Here is a 26,140-nt window from a genome sequence, read left to right on the forward strand (position 1 = left end):
ATGTCCCCACATCAACTAAAAATGGAGGAAACGTTGGATATATAAGAGAGGTGACATATATACCTGACATCTTAAGGTTTTAGGTAAGAGTGTGGTGTCTAAGTCTCTTAGTGGTTCTGAACGTTTAGTCCATTGCTGCTCCCAGCGCTCCCCAAACTCCCAAACACAAGTACTTATCAAGATCACAAGAACATATGTGCATTCAGTTTTGAAGCTTCATTAATCCTCTTTATGGTAAAAAGGTGGATTGTGTGGTAGTTAAAGTTTGAAGACTCTGTCCAAAACTTGTAAGCTCAGGTAGAATAGAAAAGAAGAGAAAATGTGCAGTATTTGAGAGGGTATCTCAAAACACCAATTTGAAAAATCTCACAATCAGTGGAGACTGGATTAGCCTAGTTAAAGTTATCAAGTAAAATTGCTCTGTGTCATTTAACATACCCCTTAACACCTTATTTGATAGTTCAAAATGAAGCCCATTCAACCAATCGCTTCTTATATCAATTTAATACATACTTCATATCATCAAATTTAAACATCTTCTCAAGACGGCCTAAATTTTGAAGGGTTATAAATTATTCATAGGATTAAGGATCCAGTTGCAATTGTTTTAGTTTGATTGCCTATATGAAATTTTCCTTTAGGGTAAGTAGTAGGGATTGTGGGAATACATACACACATACTGATATAAATATAAAAAGAATATCTTCCCTATCTTCGTAATAATGAGAAACATTATAATTTTTTTTTAGGCAAAAACATTATAAAAATCTTATCACCTTTTTCTTTGGTCGGAAAAAATCTTATATCAGCTAAAGATTATTAGAAATGTTACTATTGAATGCAGTGGGCCTCTCCTTTTTTATAGTGGAAGCCGAAGGAGCATTAAGGCCATGTCTTTTTGTGTTGGTTGTGTTGTGTGGGTCTTCTCAAACACTACCCCATTCATTTTCTGTCTTTCTGTTTGTCCATTTATTCCTCCTCTCTCTCTCACACACAAATACTTATTCCTACTATTTCTATTTTGTCCCTTTAGTTTAGCATTATTAATATTAAATTTATATTAAGGACATGATCAATTCACAACCACAATGTGCAACTTATTCTTTTTCAGACTTATTATCCCACTCCTTACATGTAACTATTTATAAATCTAATTATATTATATTGAGACTCATAATCTAATCTTTTTTTCTTCCAATCCAAGTGAGAGATAAAATTCAAAATTATAATTTAAGCATAGTCTTAAATTATAATTCAGGACTATAAGGAGAGACATCGTAAACATTGAAATGAGTGACATCTCTTATATATTTAACTAATTTTTTATAATTAATGCGAGACTAATCACTTGCATTTTAAATCCAACAATTTTGAATAGAAAAATACAATATTTATCTTTGTCTTTTCCATTTTTACTTGCATTTTATCTTTCTATTTATACACAAAATTAAAATTGACTAAGTTGGTAAAAAGTTTCCTCACCCACACGCTAATGCAAGAATCTCTTTGATATATGATATATAAGTATCTCTGTTAACACTAACTAAACTTTGAGGTCTGTCCTAACTTAGGTGTGCCCCCAACTCGCCTAAACTTTTTCTCATAAAAAGACACACACATAAAGTAAAAATTCGTATTTAACATCTACTTTTTAAAAGATTCACATATAAAGGAGCTAAGGCCTAAGATAGTAGAAGTATTATATTTGGCAACAAATCAATCACTAGGAAATGGAAATGGATAGAAACCTTGGAACTGGACAAAAGAAGTGGTTTGTAGTGTATGTGCATGTTATCTAACTTCTCTGACTTTTTTTTTCTCCATCATCCATCCCCACTTTTCTTACCTCTTTCTCTGCTTTCCCATAATAATTTGTCCTCTCTCTCTCTCTCTCTACCTCTACCTCTCTCCTTATCTCTTTTTATTACCAAACTCTCAAGTAGTAGCATAATCACACTCAACTGGTACCTACCTTCAAGTTTGTTCCCTCTTTCTTTTTATCAAAGAAAAAATACTATGTAAGTGTCTCTTTCCACTTATCAACTACAAACTTGCATTTCATTTACTTATACTTTACTTTCAATAATTCTTACATGCATTTTGAAGTCTTCTGCTGATTCTACATGCTGTTTATACTATCTATTTTTCTCAGCTTTCTCTTATTTTCATGTTCTTTTTGTTAACTAGAATTTCATTCTGGCTTGCAAGTAATTATTTATTTATTTTGAGGCATTTGTGCTTTCTTTTATTTTGTTTTAAATTTCTGGAAATGGTTTATGTGGTTAGTTATTTTTGTCACTGCCAATTTTCTGTATGCCAGCTCTTTGAGTTTATAAATTAGATCTAATAAGGTTTTAAAAAAAAAAAAAAAGCTTATGTTATAAAAATGCTTTTGTTACTGCCAATGGTTTGAAAAAAATGCTTTTCATTACAAAAGTATGTTGAATGAACTGATGATAGTGATGTTGGAATAATCATTTAATTAACATCTTAAGATAATTTACTTCCTTATATGAAATCACCAAAAAGTTGAGATTTTGAAATTTATGGTAAGAATTTCTGAGTCTTATGTTAAAAACCTATTTGATTTAAAAATTGTACACTGTAATTTCTTTTTCTACTCATAGGGTACCTTGTACCTTTTCTAGTAATGAAGGGTCTAAAATTGTAAGACATGACAAGAGTAATCTGATTGTTGAATATGACTCAACTCAATAATAAGTGGACAGACAATCGAGCGTGGCTGAGCAAGTGTCCTCTATAACCCTAGAAATTGCATTATAGAAAAAATACAAAAGATGTTGTCGGAGACATAGACAAAGTGTTCTTGTCTGTGTTTATTTGTCCGTTTTCTTTAGATTTGGATTTGATGTTCTAACACATATTTTCCTTAGAAGTTCAAGTTCATGGTTTGTGAAGATTAACTTGCAAACTTGTTCTGAATGAAGGGTAGAGTACATATAACAAAAAAAGATTGTAATGCTAGTTTTTACCAATAGATTGTGAAAGAGGCTCTTTATTTGTTTAGTAATCAACAATAGAAATATCAAGTGCAACTTATTTGTCACAGACTAAGGGCTTGTTTAGATTGTCTTATTTGAGCTTATCTAATGACATAAGCACTTGTGAGACTCTTGAAGATAGTTTATGGAAACAGCTTATGATACGTACATAAGCTGTTTTTAGCGTATTTCTATAACCTCTCTAGGATAACTTATGAAAATAAATTACAGCTCATAGGAAAACATACTTTATTTTATTTTTTGTTGTAGAAATAATTTATACATAAGCACTTATATGATAAGCGCTTAATTATGCTATCTGTACTTAATTAAGTCGCTTACCCGAAAAGAACCTAACTGTAACAAACTAAGGGACACCCTTGTATTGGATTTTTCTTGCTATAAATTATGCAATCAGTATTGAAAATTGTAACATGATGGTAATTTAGGCTTTTTCTTGCTTTAAGTTACACACTATCTTGTTCTTTTGTCAAGCCTCACTTCATGTCATTGTTATAAAATGAACAAAATTTTGATAAATAGAAGTTTAAGGCTTTTTGTAATTTAGTGATTGTTATTTTCATTGTTTTTGAAAAGTCAAGTAAAGAAAAAGGACATATTTTGGTCTTTAAAATCCCAGAACTTTTCCATTTGACAAACCTGGCTTAATTTCCTTAGGTATTTCTTCTATCAACAAACATTTGAGAGGACGTATCGGAAGGTACTTGTATGTTGAGATTAGTTTATTTTGTTTCATAACAGCTTTTTAAAAAGCTCAATAAATTGGTTTATTTTGTTTGCATACACAAACTTTTGTGATTAACATAGCAAATAATGCATTTAATCATTAATGTAGGTAAAGATTTGTTCCATATCAACATGATGAATACTCCAAATTTGAACTTGGAAGCTGAAAATAGTTTAGAAGTAAGCAGCCAAGTAGGTTCCAACATATACTTACAAGAATCATCTCATGATCTTACCAAAGACAGTGCTACAACTTCTTCTTGTCTTACTAAGGCAGACATTAATCCAGGTTCTATTTCCCTTGACCTGACTCTCAACTTCAATCCGAGCGATGAAGATTTGAAGGAAACAAGCGACACTAACAGTGAAGTACTAGGAGCTAATCAAGCTCATCATAATACTGTTTCCGCACCAGCGATTCATAGAGTTTTCTCTTGTAATTATTGTAGGAGGAAATTCTTTAGCTCACAAGCGTTAGGTGGACATCAGAATGCTCATAAAAGGGAGAGAACGATGGCAAAGCGCGCTATGCGAGTAGGGATGTTTACCGAAGGGTATACAAGCTTAGCTTCTTTACCTCTTCATGGTTCTTCTTCTTTTCATTCTCTTGGTATTCAAGCTCATGCTGCAATGCACCAAAACCACATGCCATCATCGTCGTCGATGCTGATGAGGGCTCATGATATGAGACCTACAGCGAAATTTGAGAAAGATTGTTTCGGAGCAGCACCGATGTTTATGCATAATGAAGATGTCGGCGTATTTTGGCCTGGAAGTTTCAGGCAGATAAATCAAAGTGTTCATAATTCAAATTTGAATCATAACTCAAATTTGAATACTAGTTTTGTAGCAACTGAACCTCCTCAACAAACATCTACTACATATCCTGATCTTACTTTGAGGCTTTAATATTTTTGTATCTTTAGTTTTTTTTTGGCAATAAACAACTATATTTCTCATGTTCATTCTCTATGGACATTCTCTATGGACATGAAATTATTAATTAACTCTACTTGCATTGTACAAGTAATTAGATGTGTATTTCTAGTGACATGTATCTCTTTTGAAATTTTCAGTATTATTTGTTTCTTATAGTTTGTGTTTCACTTCATTATTGATTGTCATACCCTAATTTTGGACCTAAAAATACTTGTTCAAAATGTTTTTCCATCTTTGATATATGTTTATTACTCTTTAGAGATTGCCAATTTGGTATTGTTTTACCCTGATATTTCACCATGCTTTATCTGCATATGTTACTGTCTTCGTTTTGAAAATATTTTCAATTGTGATTTTGTCTGTGATTTTCTTGCATTTCAAGCCATCCAAAAGGGTTTTCTAGCATTCCAAGTCATTTGAAGTTGTCTCTGATCAATTGCATATTTCTCTGCATTTTATTTCAACTTTATTTGCAAAAATTCATGAAAAAGGGCGTTTTAGTCATTTCCTGCATTCAAACTCATTTTAGTCCTTGGAAATTGTCTCTGAGTCTTTTTCAATTAGTTTGAATAAATCCCTGCTTTAATTCCATGTTAAAATCCATTTCAAAAATTGCATTTGAGTCATTTTGAGTCAGTTTAGTCCCTAGGGGCATTTTGGTCATTTCACATGAAATTTTGACTGAGAGAGGTTACTTTAAAGTACCTCATTTTGTAGTTGGTTCATTTTAGTCCTTTTTGTGTTTTTTTAATTGTTTCACTTTACGTTATTTTCCATTTTACATTTTTTACCCAATTTTATTTTTAATTTGCATTTTAGTCCTTCAAAGTTTTAAAAAAAATTGCATTTAAGTCCTTTTGGTTTTAAAATTGCTTTTTTGGTCCTTTTTCTTAATTGCAGAACAGTCCCTATTTGTGTCAAGTTTATTTTTTAGTCCTTTTTTTTAAATTGCAGTTTGGTCCTTGTACTTTCAAGAATTGCAGACTAGTCCCAAAGTTCCAAAAATTGCAGAGAGGTCCCTAAGGCAAGAAACTCAGCAAGGCCGAGTCTGTTAAGGTCCAAGCACAGGTGTCAAGTTTCTATTGGTCCAGTGGTACACATGTCAGCTATATAAAGGATCCAATCATCACAATTCCATTCAGATTTCGCTAACTCATCAAAATCACAGAAACAGAATCACACTTTCTCTCTCTTGACAGTTACGATCAAAAACACAAAGAAATCCAGAAATTCATCCCCAATTCGAAACCCTAAATCTCCAGAAACAACAATTCACAACAAATTCGATGAATCTTTCACAGTTCTCAGTGATTCAAGCATGAATCATCATCATTGAACCGCTTTTTCTGCAATTCAAGCACAAATTCGCCACTGTGAGTGACGAATTCATACGATCACAGAAAGGATCGAAGTTGAGAAGAAGAAAGATCGAAGAAGAAGAATCAAACCAGAGAAGAATAGGAAGAACTTCACCGATTTATTTTCGGTCTTCAACTACAACAAATCACTTACCAGAGGCTCGGAGAAGATTCACGAAGTTTTCCTTCATCTTCTCGTTCGAATCTCCATTTCAATTCAGGTAACCACAAAAAACCTTCTCGTTTTCATTGCAAAAAGATCAACGAAGGTCTGTAAGTACGAATAAACGGTGAATCAAAGTAGATCGGTGACTTAGAAACCTTTTCCTTCGAAAAAGCTTTGAAAGGATTGAAAAAGATTTGAAACTGTAACTTCAAACGTAGATCTGCAACGTTTCACCGTTTATTTTGCAAAACTAAGTTCATATTCGTAATCAGTGTGAAAAATAGAGTAAGTTAGGGTTTAGATCCATGTAGATCGGTGTTGTTAGGACTCGCCGGAATCTGGAATTCACGGCGGCGTTGATGAAGATTCCGATGAATCTTCATCTTCTCCAGCCGTTTCATTCCAGAAACCGGCGGCTAAGGATGAACGGGGAGGAGAGAGGTGAGAGTTTCTCTCACTAGGAGAGAAGTTAGAGAGAGAAAGAAGAGAGGAAAGTGAGGAAAACGGTGAAGTGAGGCTTATATAGACCTCTAGGATGCGCCTTCACCGTTGGATCTAGGTTTCGATGGAGCTGGATCAATCCAACGCTCCTGATGCGTTTGGATAGTCCAGATCCATCAAGGATCTTGGGCTTGGGCTTTTTTGTGCTGGACTTCGTCTTCTTGTTATATTTTTGCTATTTTAACACTGTTTCTTGATAATTACACCCCTGTGATACCAAAAACATTTTTAAAAAAATTCCTAAAAAATGTTCAATCATTTTCTTAATATTTTTTGATGAATCTTGATGTGTTTACATGTTAAGCATTGATCAAAGATATGAGGAAATAATTTGTTCTTTGTTAATTCAATTCTTTTTCATTTTTTGTTAAAAATCTTGTTAAAAAATTCTAAAAAAATCTTGTGAACTTTCTTGCAACTATTTTTTATACTTAAGACTTGTTTCTCATAATATTTTGACATGTTAAAAAATGGATAAAAATATAGGTGGATTTGCTTGTGATTTTTGAGGCCTTTTGTCAATGTTTGTGAAGTTTTTTTTTATGTTTTGATTCCAATATTTTGTCTCATGATGATTGATACTTGATGAATAAATTTTGTGATATGTTTGTCTTTAGTTTAGTGTATTTGGTACTGTTTGTGATGTATGGTATTAGTTTCTTGTTTTACAAGTCATGTAAATAATTGTTTGTGAAAATAAAGTGCCAAATGTATCTAAAAATGTATCATAACTCTTGACTTGAATATGTTCTTATAATTCTCACATTATTGTTGTAATAAAACCTTTGGAAAATTGTCATGATATGAGGGTTATAGGTCATATGCTTGTTTTGATATTATGATAAATTTTAGGTATATTTTGCCACCTTTATGTTAAGAGTTTTGTTACTTTTTTGTCAAGTTTTTGCTACTTTATTTAGTGTTCCTTTTGCTTATAATTTCTATCCTATTGTGCCTTATGCTACTAACCCTTTCATTTTATGTTTCATTCATCCATAAGCATCTTATCCTCCATCTTATATTCTTAGCTTTTATTTCTTGCACTTTAAATTTTGCCAAGACTTAGCATGTAAAAACTTAGGGATTTTGTAATTCTCTTTATGCTTTTAAATTCTTGCAAGACCATAGCATGTAAACTAGGACCCGATGTAACGGACAATGGACTCTAATGATGTACACCGACACAAGCACCGACACATGCACACACATCACATGGTTACTTTAGATGTATGCTTAGGGAATACATGTTTTAGATGTATGCTTAGGAATCACGATACTTAGAAAAATTCTCTTTTCCAAAAAATATGAACAACTTCATTCAAATAATTTTCCAAAGAAACCTTGGGATCAAAATCCCATTGAATTTTCCCTTTATTTTCTTAAACAAAAAACCTTAATGAACTTTAATCATACTTAGACTTTTTTTGCAAAGTAACTAATGACACCTCACATTTTCCAAATCTTATGCCCTTGAGGCCTCTCTCTCTCTTGTTCTTCAAAATTCCATTTTCAAAATTAAAATCAACCAACAAAAACAAAAACATTTTTTGGAAGAGAACTACATGGAGTTTGATCCCTTAAAAGGGTATGTAGGCAAGAAGTCAAAACTTCTCCAAGTCCAATAAAACAAAAATTCAAACACTTTCTTCTCCCTCCAATTCTTAACCTAGCAAACCCTTAGGTGTAAATAACACTTTCAAATAGCATTTAAAAATAAAGCGCGCGCGTAGAAAGTAAAGACGGTTCCTATAGGATACTATAGTCGTTATGGGTGCCTAACACCTTCCCAGGACGAAAACAACTCCCGGACCTCGATTATCAAGGGTTTTTTTCTTATTTTTCCCTTCCCAAGAAAAAATGAGATATCAAAGGTTAAAAAGGTTCAAACTTAATCATTGTTTGACACCCGAAAAACCAAGATAAAACATTGATGTCGTTTGGTTATCCCTCCTGAACCTCAACCTGAATGTATATAGAAGTTATGTAGTTATTTCATAAGATAAGTATATTTTTTAACTAGAATTTTGCAATGATCAAGTTTGAATTTCTCAAATAATTTACGGTAAGAGTGAGTAAAATACCCAAAATGGTCCTTTGCTTTTGACACTTGCATCAATCATGCCATCTCAATGTGGTCCCCGACATAAAGTTCTCCAAGTTAGTCAGTCCTTGTCACTTAACAAAGTTAGTCATGCTTACATATCTTTGCAACATTTTAAAAAGATTTATTAAAATGTTGCAAACAATCCCTCAAATTTAATGTGGCACCTATATGTGCCTGCAAATATATAGAGAGTTGTGTTATTTGAACAACTTTTTGAGACAGCCAAAATTTTACAAAGAAAATGAGGCATTAACACAAAAACCATAATAATAGAGAGAGAAAGTAAAAACATAACGTGAGTATGAGAGAGAAAGTTGTCAAAAAAGTCGTGGATTATAGCCACAACTTTGCTTTCAAATAAAACTACAATTGACTATTAATGACAGACAAACTATGTTACTATGGATGTGTTTGATCTGCTGAAAAATGAAGGACATGACATGACAACTCTATTTATAGTGTTGTAAATGACAAAAACTGAAATTTTTGCCCCTCACTAAACCATAACATAACTTTTTGTCTTAAGAACAAGTTGTCTAAATTACCAAAAGAGTCTTTTGTCCACAAAATTGTATGAGACCAGAAACTATTCAATATCATACAAATTTATCTTATGTTGTTAGAAAATGCAAAGTTGTGGCTGCCATCCATGACCTTGGTTAAAGAAAAAGAAAAGGGTAATTCATTGGTTGTAGATACAACTTACCTAATTTTGGTAATATTTTTCAAATGTATACTTGTTTGATAATTCTTTAAGAATTCTATGCCATTTTTAGAAAGTTCTTTTCTTTTCTCTCGAATATAATTTTTTAATATAATTCATTTCAGGTGACGAGTCTTCATTGCGGGGAATGATCTTGTGTGCATCAATCAGCCGTGTCATGTGTGACGGCACTGGTGCATCACAATTTCTAAATGCTTGGGCAGAACTAACCAGAGATCCTAAAAGCAATTTGACAATTACATGCTTTCATGATCGACAAATATTGAAAAGTCGAGAACCCCCGCAAGTAAATTCCTCTCGTCCAATATACATCAAAGAACCAACAAACCCTAATTCCGAACAACACATTTTAATGGGTTTGTAACCCAGTCATTAGTCCCTGTGTCAATCACCTTCAGTGCCAATGAGATTTTTTGCTTAAAGAAACAATATTGTACAACATCATCGTTAAAGGACATCACAAGCTTTGAAGCATTACCAGCACACACATGGCATTCGTTGGTGAAAGCAAGTTAGTGGCCCTTATCTCGCAGTATGAAGCTTTGTTTCACTTTTAATTTTCGAAAGAAGATGAAACTTCCACAAGGGTACTATGGCAATGCATTTGTTCTCACAAGTGCTGAGAGTACGGTGAAGGATTTAGTGGCGACCAATAACCTAGATCATTGTGTGAAACTTGTGCAACAAGCCAAAGCTAGTGTGAATGAAGAGTATGTTAAGTCGACGATTGATGTGTTAAAGGACAAAACCCTAGTTCCTTATGGTATCTTATGCCTGCTTGTAACACAATGGAATAGGTTAGGGTTGGAAGACGTGGATTTTGGAGAAGGGAAGCCTATGTACACAAGTCCTACGGCTACTCAATTTTATTGCTTGTTTTTGCCAGTTATTGGTGATCCTAATGCAATTAGAGTGCTTTTTTCAGTGCCCAACTATATGGTGGAAAAATTTCAGCGTAACATGACAGAGATAGACAGTTGGGACAAATATGAATATAAATGGTGAGGTTAATTAAGGCTATTAGTTAAGTATTTTAAAAATAGTATCATACTGTATTAATTATAATACTGCATATGCACTGATATGCCTTAAGAACAATGAGTTTTTGGGACGAATTATATGTGTAATCGAATTTAGCATATAACAACAGGGACTTCTATGGTACGCTCACAAATTGTACGAGTGAGAACTAAACATGATGAAAAAACTTATATTATTACTTAAAATGACTTGAATCGATTTTTCTTTTTTATAGAAATTTTCTACGTCTCCAGTACGATATCATATACATTTGTGTTATATAGACGGAAAAATACAGATATCATACGCAACACCAAGTATAATTATCAATATCTCCACGTCAAAATAAATAAATACATATGGACATCTCCTCTTTATTTTTTATTGTCTACCACTTATAAACATTTTAAAGAAATACAAAAATTTAAGAATATTATATTTGACATTAAAATTTTGATGTTGAAGAATTATATATAAAAAAAAGTACGTATATTAATTTAATCAGTAATTTCTTGGAAGAATTACAGAGAGGCTAACAAAGACTGCAAACAAAAAGAGCAAGAGACCAGTAAAATTGACTATTAGTGACTCTTGGTTTCTGAAGAGATCTAGAAATCGAGAATATTCAACCAAACCCGTCTCTGCTGTGCCAACTGCAAGGAAGAATATTACCATTCCTATGAACTTGTGCCATGGTAAAAGTGTAGCTTTTGCAGAAGATTCTGCTCCTGGGAAGAAGTAAGCAAAGAAGGCCACTATATACTGCAAAAGAAGATGAAGAAAATAGTCTTAACTTAATTTAAATTTATTTGTATGCAAGCATGTATGTATGTATGTATGTATGTATGGTGTGCATCTATTCAAACAAAATTTGTTTCTACAAGCTATGAGAGTATAATTTAAAATAATAGTAGAAATACAAGATGGAATTCCCCTCCCAAAACAAAATGCATTAAGTTTTCTCTTATGAAAAAACTATTAAAATAACAGATTAGTTTTTTTTTTTTTTTTTATCATGTTATTGGTGCAAAATATCCATTATAAAGAAGAACCTAGTTTGCCACCTGTAGTGGGATTTCCCCTTCCAAAACAATTTTTTCTATTTACAAGGCTGGAATGAAAGATGTTGCTTAAGAAATACTAGTTCAGTCCCACTCTAACCAATATAATGTAATTAAAATATGGGTCTTGCTAACGAGTATCCTGTGACAATCGTTAAAGATTTCAAAATAAGAAATTACTCTAAAGAAAAGTCAAATATTTTAATTTTCAATACATTGATTAATTATACAAATTTTCTTAAAAAGTTACAATTGAAAGATCTTAAATAGTGTCCTGAGATGACTCGATATCATTCTTTTAAAATAATAAGTAGAATGACTATGTCTACAAATAATTTTTTCTACTCATACATAATTAATTTTTATTCTAAAAGGCCTTCAATCTTTAACTATAAGAGATATATAAAATAAAATTACCTGCAAACCATATGCAGAGATTGCTGCTATGCCTAACCAAGAGTGTAACGTAAACATATTAGGAAGACCTGCCTCTTTTTTTGATTTGAAAACTGCAATAATTCCTAAAATTCCTGATGCTAGAGCTATTACATGCAATAATAGGTGAACCACCTTTGCTGAGCTTCTTTTTCCAGGGATAGACTTGTATGTTATGATAGCTGTTGCAAAGTAATATTATTGTGTTACAAATTATAACAGTAACTAATTAAATTCTAATTGTCATACCGAGAAATTCTTTTATTATAGTCACAAACACAAATGCATAGTGTTTGGCCACACACACATTACAAGATTTTTTTTAATAATGAAAAAGAAATTGATAGTAAAATGATTTAGTATTTCAAGAAATGACACTTTTATGTGTGTGTGCCCAAACGCTATACATTTGTGTTTATGACCATGAAAGAATGCCTCTTGTGACACCTTAAAAATTGGGAACATTTAAAAATCTTAGTTTTCTTGATTAGCACCACTCTTCAAAATTTAGAATTATGTTCTCCATACAACAATATTAAATGAATAAAACAAAACATGTTAGACAAACCCAATTTATAATATTAAGGGACATAACTCAAATCACTACATAGACGATTGTAAAATGATTATTAGTATCAATTTAATTAATAATAATTTTACCTTAGCCGTTAAAAAAAAAATTACCTTCTAAACTTTTTTAAAATAAAAATGAATTGGGTACATGATTTTCTCTCAATCTATTATCTTATAATTTGACATAAATATAGAAGTATAATTACCTTCTCCACCGACCAAGATAAACCCAATTACCATTAGAAGTGGATGGAGCTGCATATAACAAGAAAATAAAATATATAAGTAGTAAGTACACATAAACTGACATGCTAATCAAATGAATTTCACAATTCACACCACATAATCAATTAAATTTTGTGAAGAACTCACATTGAAAATCTTGATTTTGTTGGAGGAATTGAAAGCAACACCTCCACGGAAGTGTAACAACCAAACTAACATAAGTGTTGTTATTGCTATGAATAACAAATGAGCAAATATGGTAACTGAAGTTGCTCTAATTTGGAAACTACGAGGCATTGTTGCTCAACTAAAGACTATTATAACTTGAATGAAGATGGATCTAAGAGATTCAGATATATATATATATATATATATATATATATATATATATATATATAAAGTTCTGCATGCATAAATTTAAGGGTATGTTAACAAAAATGAATCAAAAACCGTCATGCCGGCAGGTTATGTGGGTGATAAGTTCAATAACAAGGACAAAAACTCTTGTTTGGTTCTCATCATTTTGACGTGTGAATTTGCTCATCAACTTTTTTTCAAGTCAAAAATCAAAAAGGCTGTGAAAAATAGAAAGTTTTATTTCATATCTCCCAATTTGCTCTCTTCACCCCCACCACCATGAGATTTTGATAAACTAAAATTTTAAGCTTACCTGTATAAATTTTTTCCAAAAATTTGGTGGACATCAAAGATTTTCATCGGGAAAACAGGTAAGGGACACTACAACATTGGATCCTAGTGTCCAAAAGCAAAACCCCAAAAGGCTCCACCATGGCTTTCGTCGGGTAGGCAAAGGAGCACCCCAACATGGACATCAAAGAATGTGTGATGGTCTAAATCAGCCCTAGGTGTTCACCATGTATGTAGGTAAGGTGTATTGCAACAACGGATCTAGTGGCGGAGACAAGACAAATGTTTGGGTGGGCCACTAAAATAAACAATACTATATTCACACAAAATTTATGTTTTAATAAGCATTCCGATGTTGTCTCTGAAGGGTAATCGTATTACAAAAACAGAATACGTAGTGGATAAAAACAAAATAATTTCCCTCTCAATGGATCCTTATGAACGAACAGGATCAAGGATTGAAGGATTACCACTTGTAGTGTAGTTCCTTTGTTGTCGAAACTTTGAATCTAATCACAAGCATCACTCTTCCGGTAGTGCCTCTACTCAGTCCACACGAACAATCGCCTCTGCTCACAATGCTAGCTTCTACGAGATGGAGCTTTAGAGAGAGAAAGGGTGGATTAGGGTTTCTAAAGTGGTATCAGAGTATCAGCAACTTTTGTTTCTACACAAGGGTTATATTTATATAATCCCTTGTGTGCTCATCAAGTCAGGCGTTACTGGGATTGTACAAGCCCAATAACCCATTCGATTGATCTACTAGTTTTATTAACTCCACTTACTAAGCGCATCCCCCAAATAAGTCTTACTTATTTCTCTCGTTCAATTGTCCTTTTGTGTGTGATCCTGTAGGTTCTTGCCACGTTGGCAATAATAATAAATTACATATTTAATAGTATAAACAGTGAGCGGTATCTAGCAACACATCACTGCTACCCAAGTGACGAGAATACCACGTGATATGACAAACCTTTCTGTGATAAAGATATTGTGCATAATTACCCTTCTGCCCTAATGTCTATATTGAACAAAATGCATAGTATGTCACCCTTGTCTAATTCAATATTGGGCCCTTAGACATTTCTCATGTTGTGTAGGAGGGGAAAATTCCATATAGGACACTCGTATCCCTCATAATGATTCTTCAAGTACCCATCAACTGACTTTATAGTTACCCTGTTACGAATGACGTTTCTACAGCAACAAAGTACTTGACTTCTACATCTAGGGTACACAATGATTTCAGGTCGAAGGGTGGAATACACCACTTATCAGAATGAGAATGACTTGTGACTTTTACATAATGTTCTCTGTAACATTCTCATGGCGGGTCAATCCAATATAAATATTACTCTTAATATTTATATTTGTGCAAACACTTGATAACTCCTTATCAATGATTCGTGAGTTGTGATCATCAGTCTACCCACATAACAATCTCTACGTTTTAATGTTATCCCTCTTCACACTAAGGCTTGACTACAGATGTTTTAAGAATAATGTCTTTATGTTTAATGGGGTCTCACGATTAAGGCACATTAATATTTCATTAAATAGACTAACTATTCTAGGGACTTTATTATTTTAACATATAAACTTAATAAAGGAATTTTTTATTTAATAAATAAATATTCGATACAAGTACCATGATCTTATCGATAATTGGCCTCTAGGGCTTACACCAATATAAATATCTCTACCAGATTGGTTGAAGGGGCATATTAGTCATAATGGTGAAAAAAATACTTGTTTAATCAAAATAGAGAATGGGCTCATGTCAAATTAAATCCTATTGAAAAGTCGCAATTTCTTATTGCAAAAACCATTACAATCATATCATATTGCGACTTTATATTGCGTAAATTTATGTTTTGCCCTACAATTATGTGACAATAAGTGTCATTAATTGCAATCAAACATGGTAAATTTTTTATTAAATCCTCACATTAGAGGTTTAAGTTTAACTTGAATTTAGTTATTCTTTGAAGGAACCTCTAATTCTCACAACAACAAAAAAAAATTAGTTGAAAGGAAAAGTATATTACATAAAGACAAAGCGTTACAAAGACTAGTGAGGGCATTAGATATGACCCAATATGTTCATATAAATATTTAGTTCAACCCAAACGGGTAATAGTGTGTGATAATTCAACATAAGTGGATCAACCCTAAACTATCCTAACAAACAAGCACTTATCACAACAACAACCCAACGAACCCATCTACGACCATAAAACCAAGTTAAAAAAATATATGAAGAGTGAGTATCTAGTGACATCAATTAGGTTGAAAACTGATGAATAGGTTGACCACCAACACGGAACCGAACCCAGATACGAATAACTTCCTAAAAAACAATAGGCATAAAAGCTCTTTTGAGCACAGTAGTAAAAATAAGTCACGGGATTTGATTGAGATGATAAGATGGTGTTGGTGTATTAGAGCCTACCACCAGCAGTGAGATCCGTAGATTTTTAAAGATCTAGAACATTAGGAAATTATTGGAACGCCAAACATAATTGTTTTTACATGAAACAACCAAAACAGCCACCACCTATAAGTACGAAGGTAGTGACAACTTTTGAAAAACTAACCACCACGACCCATTTTTCAATGGGTTTGAATCAAAACAGCTTCAAACAACACTTAAACACATGGCCACCAGATAAGACCACATGTTTGTGAAAAACAAGCCCGAAAATAGACCCTGACAGGTTAATAATAATATATCCATAAAAAAAGTTCACTGGCATGCGGACGAAGACACTCAACCTATGTGTGAACATCAACAACCATCGAAACATACATTGACGGCTCAAAGAAACACATATGATCAGATCCCAAAAAAAAAAAAAAACTCGTTAATGGAACCGCCTCTCATCGTGGAAAACATGTGAGAGGTCAAAGCACCCTTGACGGCTAAGGTAAATCACACCAGCAAGGCTAAGGGCTACATCACGTCTAAGGTGTTTGGATTAAAGAGGTGAGTGGGTAGTGGATTTGGCGAAAAATGACTTAGGTTGAATGAGAAAAGAGAGAATTTTATGACAAATGACGTACTTGATTCTCGTAAAATTAAAATTAGTAGTTGGTTTATATTTTGATAGAGATTCTAATGGTACATATAATATCTATAGCTTCAAATCATCAAATTTTAGCAGTGACTTTTGATAGAAGAGATGTAGAAAGAAAATTTTATTTTGAGTTTTATTCAGATCCATGAGTTTTATTCAAATGCATCTTACAATTTAGATAACATTAAAACCACTAGATAGTTTCAAACACTACAAGAAAACATGAATTTAGCCTCAGAATTTAGCGTCGGCCACCGACACCGACGCTAATAGCGTCTGATTAGAGTCGGCCTAACACACTCTACATCAATTTCTAGTTTTCCTTTATTTTTTAATAAATTTAGAGTCGGCCTAGCTGAGGCTAAAGGGTAGGGGCCCCACAGATAACTTTTTCCAGCATATTTAGAGTCGGCATGTCTGAGTCTATTATTTTTATTGATAAAAATTTAATTTAATAAAATTATTATTACCTATTTTTTCTTAAGTAGGACCCACGTATAAGTTTTAGATCAAATATAGAGTCGGCTTAGCCGAGGCTAATATTTTTGCAAATAAAAATTATTTTATATATAAATCATTATAATGTTTTTTTATTCAAGTCAACGAAATTATTCACCTAAAAATTTTCCCATACTTTTCTCCCTCCTTTTACTTGGTAAAATTTTGCCCAAAATTTTTTCCCTCTTTTTTTTTTCACACTTGCTCACTAAAATATTATACTAGATCACTTACCAAAAAATCTCCACCACTCATCTAACTCTATCACTTACTTTTCATCAGATTCATCTATCTCTTTCAATAATCACTTTTCACTCACCACTAAAAAAGAGAAAAAACACCACAACAAAAAAATCACTTCTCACAGTTCATCTTCTCTCCATACTCTTCATCGATTAAGTCACCATGCCCTTCATTTGTCTCCTAATTTGAAGATATGAACAGAAAAAGAGGAAAGTAAGTTTACATGCTTCAAATGGTATTCACCATTTGAATGGAAAACCCGAAGAAAAAAAATGGTATTCACCATTCCGGTTCAACACTTCTTCAGGAACAACCAAAAAAGCACCTAATCGATCTAGCTTCTCACCAGCTAACTTCGATCTTCGACATCGCACACTCAAGTAAGTTCTGTTCTCTTCATCTTCTTCATCATTTTATACCCCCTTTTTTTTTTGACAAAATACCCATTTTTCTAATTTGCTTTGTACCTCTCATTTACCTTTTTTTATTTTTTTATTTTTATTTCTGTGTATTTATGAATTTAATTTCGTGTTTATTTTATCCTATTTAGTAGATCTAGAATTTAGGAATTATAAACAAAACATGATACATGTCTATTTGGAATGGAAAGTAGCGTTTTCCTTTTAGGAATTAGAAACGTGATACATGTCTGTTTAGTAGATCTCAAAAGAGTGATACATGTGAATTAGAAACGTGATTCCTGTAACATTCCAAAAGAGTTTTTGATTTTGGTTTTAAATCATATAAAACCATTATTTGTTTTGAATATTCATTAGATATTGTTTTGAATTAGTATTAACTTGTTATGCTAGTAAATATAGAAGGATTAGATTTGATTTCCTCTGTGCGCTAATTTGTTGGGATATACAATACTTTTCTGATTATATGATTCCATAAAATCTGAAGCACACTTTTATTCTTTAATAAAATTGGCATAACTATATTATATTAATTTAATGTTGTATAGAAAATTATTTAATAATGTTATTATTGAAAAGATAGAAACTTTGTTTTCACAGAACCAAAAATTAGTTATTCTCGATATAAATCATGGTAAGTTGTCTTGTAATATGAAGCTAACAATTTTGATTTTATAACAAGCTATTATAAATTAACCAAACAACATTTATTCAATTTTCTTTACAGCTGTTATAGCTTTAATTGAATTTGTGGATTTGATGATAAGGAGCGACATTGTTCAATGGTTTTTTCCTTGAATGTAGATCTGGAAACCAAAAAGAGAAGTTTATGAATATTGATAAATCCATATCTAAATGTTTAATGATGGTGAATGAGATAAAAAGGAAGTGTTTAGATAGTGTAAATCTAAAACCACGATGCCATAGTTGCTTTATGAATTGTTTCAATTTTTTTTGGAAAAACTTGTAGACAAATTTTTTTCATTTCAGTTCAATTGTGCTAGCCTAGAAGTTCCAAAAATGATGGTATTTGGATTTTATTTTTGCAAATTTAGTGGATTGTAAATGGATTGTTTAGATCCATTCATTAACCATCCAATGCAAATCTGTCTGATTCATTCATTTTGCTACCTTAGAACTAATTTGGTTGTTGTGTTGCGGCATTTTCTTGCATGTGAATGAATCCTGTCTATAGCATTATGTTCGTGTTGTTATCTTTTATGCTAGTAATACATGATATAGTAGTGAATACTGACTATAGAGCACTGACTATATAGTAGTTTTGTACTATTTTTGCCTGTGCTTGTTTGTGTGTTAGTGCTGTTTGGTGTGTGACTCTCCTATAGGGAGCGGGACTGATATAGCTGTGTTGAGAGGTTTTTGGTTTTTCTCTCTGTTTGTCCCTGCTGTTTTTCTGTTTGAAGGGCCTGGTTTGTTGGTCTTTCTTTTGGTCGTTCCTTCTCTTTTTGAGATGGTTTTGGTGCCTAATAATATTTGGCTGTTAAAAAAAACATCCGTAACAGTCCAAAACTGCGAAAACCTTAACGCGACTGCGACCGTAATCATTATTTAAAACCTTGCCTATAAGTACATTTAATTTTCTTGTAGATATATGACATATAGACATGAACTAGTAACGGTAAGAATACGTGTATGTGATAACCGTGAGTGCCAAGTGACGCCAGAGTGTTACAAAGTATACCGTCTACAGAGTACAGACCATACATTGCTTGCCGTTCCAGTCTCATTCTTTTTTCTCCTCCAAATAAATTTAATACTATAAATACTAGTACTATTTGTTCAAACCAAGAACTTATCCTCATCTTTACACAATATACTAGTAAGCTACATGTTTTTCTTTTATTAATTAAGTGAACGTTGAATTTTAGATATGAAAATGCATGGCTAAGTTCCCAATTGTTAGAATCAAATTTTAGATGATGAATGGTGAAACTTCAAGTCATGGCCGTCACAAGCTTGGTTTTAATCTTTCATGTCTACAATAATAGGGAAAAAATTATGAAAAGAAATTGAATGTTGTATGAGACTGCGTTATAGGGACATCACTTAATTTATAATGAAATTAGTAAGTAAATAATCAAATTTAACTATTGAATATGATATTTTTCAAATGGATGCTTTTAATGGAATGAAATGAACAATAACACAATAAAGTCAAAGAACAATAACACTATCACGCTGCTTTGTTTATTTGTTTGTTTATTTGACTTGGTACCTTTGGTATAGTTATTTACTTATTTTTATTGGGAAAAATAACTTTAAAACTGAATCATGTCTGTTTGCCTATTGTTTCAGGCCTCACTCGCAACTCTCGATTGCAACTCTCTCTCTGCAGTACTCGGTCTTCAATTGTCCTCTTGTCCTTCGTCGATCTCATCAACTAAGGTAATCTTCATCTATTTTCCTGTGTAATCTTCATGTCCTAGCATAGAATAATTTTACCTAAATATGATAAAATAATTATGATTTTGAAATCGGAATTCGTGGATATTCTCATCTTTTGACTAAACATGACATAATATGTTTGAGATGAGCTTCTAAATAAGCGAGGTTTTTCAAATTTGATATTTTGTAACTGAGTTGACAAATGATGGATTGTTATAGCTGATGTATGTTGTTGGTATAGCTGATGTATGTTCGGTTCTTGTTTTCTGCTGTCATAGAGTTCAATTGTAGGCTGGTATAGCTGATGTATGTTGGTGGTATAGCTAATGTACATTGTAGGCGAGTTCAATTGTTATAGCTAATGTATGTTGCATGTACATTGTAGGCGAGTTCAATTGTTATAGCTAATGTATGTTGCTGGTATAGCTGATGTACATTGTAGGCTTAGAGTTCAATTGTAACCATGATTGCTTAATTATCTTTTCGACCTTTTAGTTTTATATCAGAGCAAGTGACTAAAAAAAACCCGCAAAGACAATCACTTTTTTAGTGATTTGTACTTTTTTTCTAACTTATTTTGTGGCTGACAAGTTAATTGTTTGCCTTATAGAAAATGGATCGTTCTTGGATGTACAATAGGGTAAATGCTAATAGGCACGGATTGAAAAAAGAGTATGTCCGTGGTGTTCAAAATTTTGTGAAGAGGGCTTTGAAACAACCAATTTGTATATGTGAGGGAGGGATAAGGTGTCCGTGTACAAAATGCAAGTGTACCAAGATATCTACACCAGTGAATGTTAGACTTCACTTGTACCAGAATGGATTTCAACCAGAATATTGGATTTGGACTGAACACGGAGAAGAGAAACCCAATGTTGATGAGAGTGGTGGTTTGGGTAGTAATGACCATGCGCATCATGACGACCAATTTGATGCGATGGATCAAATGTTGTATAATGCTTTTAGGCTTGATGAAGATGTCCCCCATGCAAATGCTAACATAGGAAATGAGATATTGGCCGAGGGTGAGTTGCCTAATACAAATGCTAAACAGTTTTATGACAAGTTGATATCCTTCAACAAGCCCATCTACGAGGGGGCTACCGAGTCTAAGTTAACCATATCTGTCAAACTTCTGACAATTATGGCTATCTGGCATGTTCCACAAAAAGGTATAGATTTTTTTGCACAAATGCTTAAAAATGTATGCCCAGTTAAAAAATGCTTTCCCGAGAATTGTTACCAAGCAACACAGCTGGTGTCTAAGTTAGCGCTGAAGGTTGAGAAGATCGATTGCTGTAAGAAAGGTTGTATGTTATATTACAAGGATGATAGTAAGTTATCTGAGTGCAAATTTTGTTCTGCTCCTAGATTCTTTCCTCGTAGGATTGGTATGGGAAAGTACAAAGATGTCCCAGCGAAGAGAATGTTTTATTTCCCTATCATTCCTAGATTACAAAGATTGTATGCATCAACCGGGTCTGCATCTGAAATGAGATGGCATCAGGAAAATAAAAACAATTCAAACCACCTTTCGCCATCCGTCTGAAATGGTTGTTTATTTTTCAATTGAAATTGTGTTCATTATAATGACTTATATTTTATGACAACAGATGACTAACAAATGTGGCAGCAAGAAACAAAAGACAAATCCTACTAAGGGAAAACCAAGGATATTGCCTGGAAAACTTAATGAGCAGCGGAATCTCATTCGTCAAAAGAAATGTACCACACAAAAAATTGTTCAGGCCTCTACAGTCCCGTATCAGCCTCGTGTACCACCTCTGATTGCAACACCGACTCAAATTGAGGCACCGACTAAGACTACAGTACCGGCTAAGGCTTCAGCACCAACTAAGTCTGTGGCACCGGCTCAGACTTTAGCACCGGCTCAGATTGTAGGACCAACACCATCACCTATTCATTCCTCTACCCCCGAGGTATTCAGGTTTATGCCGACTCCAGGTTTAGGCCTTGAATCAATGGTTAACAATTCACAACATGCCTCACGCGAAGCTTCAGCAAATGAGGATGTGCAACAAATGTACCATGATGTGGATGACCATGATGTGGATGACGATGACAATGAGGATGCAGATGAGGATGAGGAGGCTGAGGAGGAGGTTGGCCAAGGGAATGCTCCTCAACAATTGGAAAGGAAAGATGATAAGGGGAGGATCATTCTACAACCTTTTGGTAAAGGGTAAGTTACATGTATGAAACAATTTTAAATCACCTCATTTGTTAGTTTAGATATTTATTGTTTTTGTATGTGACATTGTTATTTGCATTTTTCTAACTATTTATGATTGATTAGTAACTCCAGATGAGTCTTTTGATACTTTGCAGACTCGCACCTGCCTATCATGTTTCAAAAGCCCTTGGATATGCCATTCGAAAACAGTTTAGAAAACCTATCCATTCTTGGAGTCAACTTGCCCCCAAATCAGAATATGAATCAGTTAAAGCAGTTTGGTTTGAACGATTTGGAGTAAGTATTTACCAAATAGAAATTATTTTGTCGATTTACATGTGTCAATTAATCTTTACTAATGAAAGATAAATTTGGTTTGCAAATATAAAATGTTATTTCAATCCTATACAAGGATGCTTTGGATTTGGCTTAATGAATGTTTGCTTGTTGAATTTTCCTATATAGTAACTAGTTTCAGTAAAGTTTTCATCGCATAAAGTAAAAATCATCTTTATCATGTTAAAGCTAATAACAGCCACCTACTTACTTTGATGTATATTATCAGTTGTGCCTTAGAAACTATTTAGTTTGTATGGCAGCCTTTAGTATGGAAATGAGGATTATAGTGCTAATTCGATATGGATATAATATTTGAAGATTCTTTATTTAAAAAGGAATTATTATATTAATTTGTTTAAATTTTTGTCATATGTAGAAATTGTGATCCAATACTTGGTGGTGTATTTTGTAGAAAATTGCAGGACATGTACAACTAGTTTATGTTACACAACCAGATTGCTTGTAGAAATTGTGAGCCAATACTTAATGAATGTTTGCTTGTTGAATTTGTAGGAGAAGGTATCTTGGGATCCTCGTGATCATGGTTTTGTCTATCGCGTGTTTGAACAAAAAGGAGCTAAACGACTAACAGACATGCTTACAAAGGCAAGGAAGAAAGGGCGGCCTGAATGGATAAGTGTGGATGCTTGGACTGGTCTTGAAACCTACTGGAAAACAGACCCAAATTTTTTGAAATCCTCCAATCAAAATAAGACAAATCGAGCTTCAACAAAAGGTGGAGCAGTCCATACCTCAGGCCGTAAGGCTCATATTGATGTGGCGCTTGAGCTCGTAAGTGAAAATGACATTTTGAATTTGAAGACTTGTATCTAAGTTGTCTATTCATGTTAATAAAACCTATTGGCCCTCATATTAAAGAAAACTGACTCCTGAATTGTTTATACTCATTGTTTCTGTACTGATTATTATTTCAATCTTTTATAATTTGTAGTCCAATAATCTTCAAAGGGATTTGGACCCTGATGAATTATTTCTATATACTCACAAGAGGAAGACTGGCGAATGGATTGATAGTAGATCAAAGTCGACCTATGTAAGTTATTGACTGTATATATTTTTTGACATTCATTTGGCTACTGCTAGTGTGTTTCTATCATACATTGCTTGAATCCTACATATTATATCTTATACACAATGTAGGGTAATTCTGAATCCTACATTTCAAGAGAACCATCATGTGTTAACTTCTGAGCTTTACCGTTTTGAGAACTAAAATGCAGATTCGCTATGTGGTAATTTAGTAATGTTGATGAGTTTTCTTTTAATTCTTTTGTATGTTATCTCTTTTTAGTGTTTATATTTGATTGCATTTGCCTACTTGGTTTGCTTAATGCTATGCTTAGATATTTACTCAACTGCATTGTTATAACTTGCAAATACTAGTGTGTCTTGTCGTTGTTAATTGACATAATGATCAATGTTTTGTTTACATAATATGTGAGTTTTAGTTATGAATGATTATCACTGTTGTACATTTTTTAAATAATATGGATTTATGTTTTTCGAAAATTGTGCATGTGGATTATGATGGTTAGATTAGTTTTGTAACAATGTTGAAACCATGTGAGTCACCTATAAATGATGCCTGTGACATGTTTTATCGGTTAATGAATACCATGAAATATTATATATTTTTTCTCTATTGAACAGGAATCATATAAAAAGAAATTGAGTACAGTACAAGCCCAGATTGATGAAACAACTGGAGATGGTGTGCAAGAGGTTGATGGAGGAACAAAGCTTAGGTTGTGGACCGAGTCTGCAGGGGGTCGTACTCGTGGTCGAGTTTATGGTACAGCAGACTTGTCTGTCAACCTTCGACGTGGGTGCACGTCATTTACTCAAAAATCTCAAGATCGTCATGGTTCCATGTATGAGATGTCTTTGGAGGCGGAGAGGGCAGCTAGAGTTAGAGCTGAGGAGAAGGCTGCTATAGCTGAGAAGAAGGCTGATGATGCATTAGCTCAATCTCAAATGGCTATAGACCTAAACAAGCAAATGATGATTGAAATAGCTGAATTTAAAAAATTTATGATGGAGCGCGACCGTCGTTCGGGTAACGGATCATGTAGTGCCACCCAGCCTCCTTCACATCCTCATTATGATGACAACTTGGACAACCAGTCATTGCATAGTGACTCTTGACTTTGGTTGTTTTAGACTAGTTTTTAGTACTAGAACGACTTTTTTTGGACGTGCTTATTTTGTTGGTAATATATTATGACATGAGCATGCTACTATGGTCGTAACTTTGATATTTTGTAGTTTTAGGCTCTTTTGCAGTATCACAACAGTAGTTTAAGTGAACTGAATGTGTTTCTTATGTTAGCACAATATTACTTTTTGTAGCTTACTTGCTATGCTAACTAGTTTTTTGGCATTACGGGCAAACATGATATAAAGTGAAATATTTAGCAGATTTGTTCTATTGTTCTGCAAAAGAAAGTATGAAATGAAATGTTTTGCTGAACAGGGTAAAAATAAAAATAAAAAAAATAAAAAAATAAATAAACTAGCGTCGGTAATACCGACTCTAAAAGTTTATTTTGACTATTTTATGATTTTGACTTTAGCATCCGTTAGACAGACTCTACTCAATAACCTTGACCGTATTTGACTTTAGAGTCGGCCACAACTGACTCTAAGATTTTGTTGACCGTTGGTTGACTGTAGAGTCGGATGGCCAACTCTATTCGAATTGTTGGACTGACTTAAAGTTGACTTTAGAGTTAGTGTAGCCGACTCTAAAGTTTAAAAAATAGCGTCGGACCGGCTAACTCTAAATGATTTTGTTGACTTTTTTATTTTGTATTTAACAGCCTCGGCCTAGAGAAGAGTCGGTTTTAAACTCGGCTAAGCCGACTCTATGTTTGCCTCGGATGTAAAAAAGCCGACTCTACCCAGTAACTTCGAATTTTTTAGCCAGCCCCCGACACCGACGCTAATCCGACGCTAATTCAGTGTTAGCGTCAGCTTTTTCCCTGTTAGAGTGGGTTTCTGGCCGACTCTAAAACGCTGTTTTCTTGTAGTGAAATAACATTTGATCAATTGAGTTCAACAACCTTAGTATCAATCTCCTTCAGTTTCCTATCAATCACCTCAGCAATGTCAGTCCAATCTTTAGCAGTCTTCAAGCTGGCTAGCATATTAATGTTATGCATGCACCCCATCATAATAAGGAGATTCAGCTCATCCTCACGATTCTCCTTTCTTATCCTTTCCAATTGGCTCATAGCTTCAGCAATCCTCTGGAGGAGGGAACTATGTTGGTTCACATAATTCATTTCCTCTATCACAGATGAACTCGTATTCCCCTCAATCACTTGGTTGGCTACCTGTGGATCATGCGATACCTATTTATTAGAAAAAATATTGGAAATTATAACAATTACTGAAATATCATAAAGATTTGTGATTTCTCACCTTCTTTGAGCCACCCT

The 26,140-nt window shown here is 33.3% G+C and overlaps 3 protein-coding genes and 1 pseudogene across 4 annotated transcripts; 3 read left to right on the top strand and 1 right to left on the bottom strand.

Annotated features, from left to right (window-relative positions):
- The first annotated feature begins 1,953 nt into the window (after positions 1 to 1,953).
- LOC146953401 (zinc finger protein 7-like) lies at positions 1,954 to 4,841 on the top strand. 2 transcript variants are annotated; one of them, XM_085709507.1, is made up of 3 exons: positions 1,954 to 2,018; positions 3,681 to 3,723; positions 3,859 to 4,841. In XM_085709507.1, the coding sequence occupies exon 3, from the start codon at positions 3,882 to 3,884 to the stop codon at positions 4,656 to 4,658; it is 777 nt and encodes a 258-aa protein (XP_085565633.1). In that variant the 5' UTR covers positions 1,954 to 2,018; positions 3,681 to 3,723; positions 3,859 to 3,881; the 3' UTR covers positions 4,659 to 4,841. The 2 variants fall into 2 exon arrangements, with proteins under 2 accessions (XP_085565633.1, XP_085565638.1); XM_085709512.1 differs by lacking the exon at positions 3,681 to 3,723.
- Positions 4,842 to 9,466: 4,625 nt separating this feature from the next.
- LOC146953402 (alcohol acyltransferase 9-like) lies at positions 9,467 to 10,546 on the top strand (annotated as a pseudogene).
- Positions 10,547 to 11,054: 508 nt separating this feature from the next.
- Positions 11,055 to 13,152, bottom strand: LOC146953403 (transmembrane ascorbate ferrireductase 1-like). Its single transcript, XM_085747476.1, has 4 exons — positions 13,003 to 13,152; positions 12,837 to 12,885; positions 12,040 to 12,239; positions 11,055 to 11,323 (listed from the first exon to the last, which is right to left on the bottom strand). The coding sequence occupies exons 1-4, from the start codon at positions 13,150 to 13,152 to the stop codon at positions 11,063 to 11,065; spliced, it is 660 nt and encodes a 219-aa protein (XP_085603602.1). The 3' UTR covers positions 11,055 to 11,062.
- Positions 13,153 to 17,391: 4,239 nt separating this feature from the next.
- On the top strand, positions 17,392 to 25,091 carry LOC146953404 (uncharacterized). Its single transcript, XM_085741451.1, has 8 exons — positions 17,392 to 17,701; positions 20,057 to 20,146; positions 20,757 to 21,689; positions 21,760 to 22,349; positions 22,496 to 22,637; positions 23,193 to 23,471; positions 23,632 to 23,733; positions 24,351 to 25,091. Exons 3-8 carry the CDS (start codon positions 20,760 to 20,762, stop codon positions 24,843 to 24,845), a joined length of 2,538 nt encoding a protein of 845 aa, XP_085597577.1. The 5' UTR covers positions 17,392 to 17,701; positions 20,057 to 20,146; positions 20,757 to 20,759; the 3' UTR covers positions 24,846 to 25,091.
- Positions 25,092 to 26,140: the final 1,049 nt, after the last annotated feature.

This window comes from Medicago sativa, chromosome 1 (genome assembly GCF_051527215.1).
Source record: "Medicago sativa cultivar Bolivia chromosome 1, Bolivia_mono, whole genome shotgun sequence".
NCBI lineage: Eukaryota > Viridiplantae > Streptophyta > Magnoliopsida > Fabales > Fabaceae > Medicago > Medicago sativa.

Bases quoted from the DNA above. Each gene is read 5' to 3' on its own strand.
- LOC146953401 (XM_085709507.1), top strand. From the start codon at position 3,882: ATGATGAATACTCCAAATTTGAACTTGGAAGCTGAAAATAGTTTAGAA.
- LOC146953403 (XM_085747476.1), bottom strand. From the start codon at position 13,152: ATGCCTCGTAGTTTCCAAATTAGAGCAACTTCAGTTACCATATTTGCT. The intron at 12,886-13,002 runs GTGAGTTCTTCA...TGTTATATGCAG, and splicing joins ACAAAATCAAGATTTTCAAT to CTCCATCCACTTCTAATGGT. The intron at 11,324-12,039 runs GTAATTTTATTT...CTTCTTTTGCAG, and splicing joins TCTCTGCATATGGTTTGCAG to TATATAGTGGCCTTCTTTGC.
- LOC146953404 (XM_085741451.1), top strand. From the start codon at position 20,760: ATGGATCGTTCTTGGATGTACAATAGGGTAAATGCTAATAGGCACGGA. The intron at 21,690-21,759 runs GTCTGAAATGGT...TTATGACAACAG, and splicing joins CAAACCACCTTTCGCCATCC to ATGACTAACAAATGTGGCAG. The intron at 22,638-23,192 runs GTAAGTATTTAC...TTGAATTTGTAG, and splicing joins TTTGGTTTGAACGATTTGGA to GAGAAGGTATCTTGGGATCC.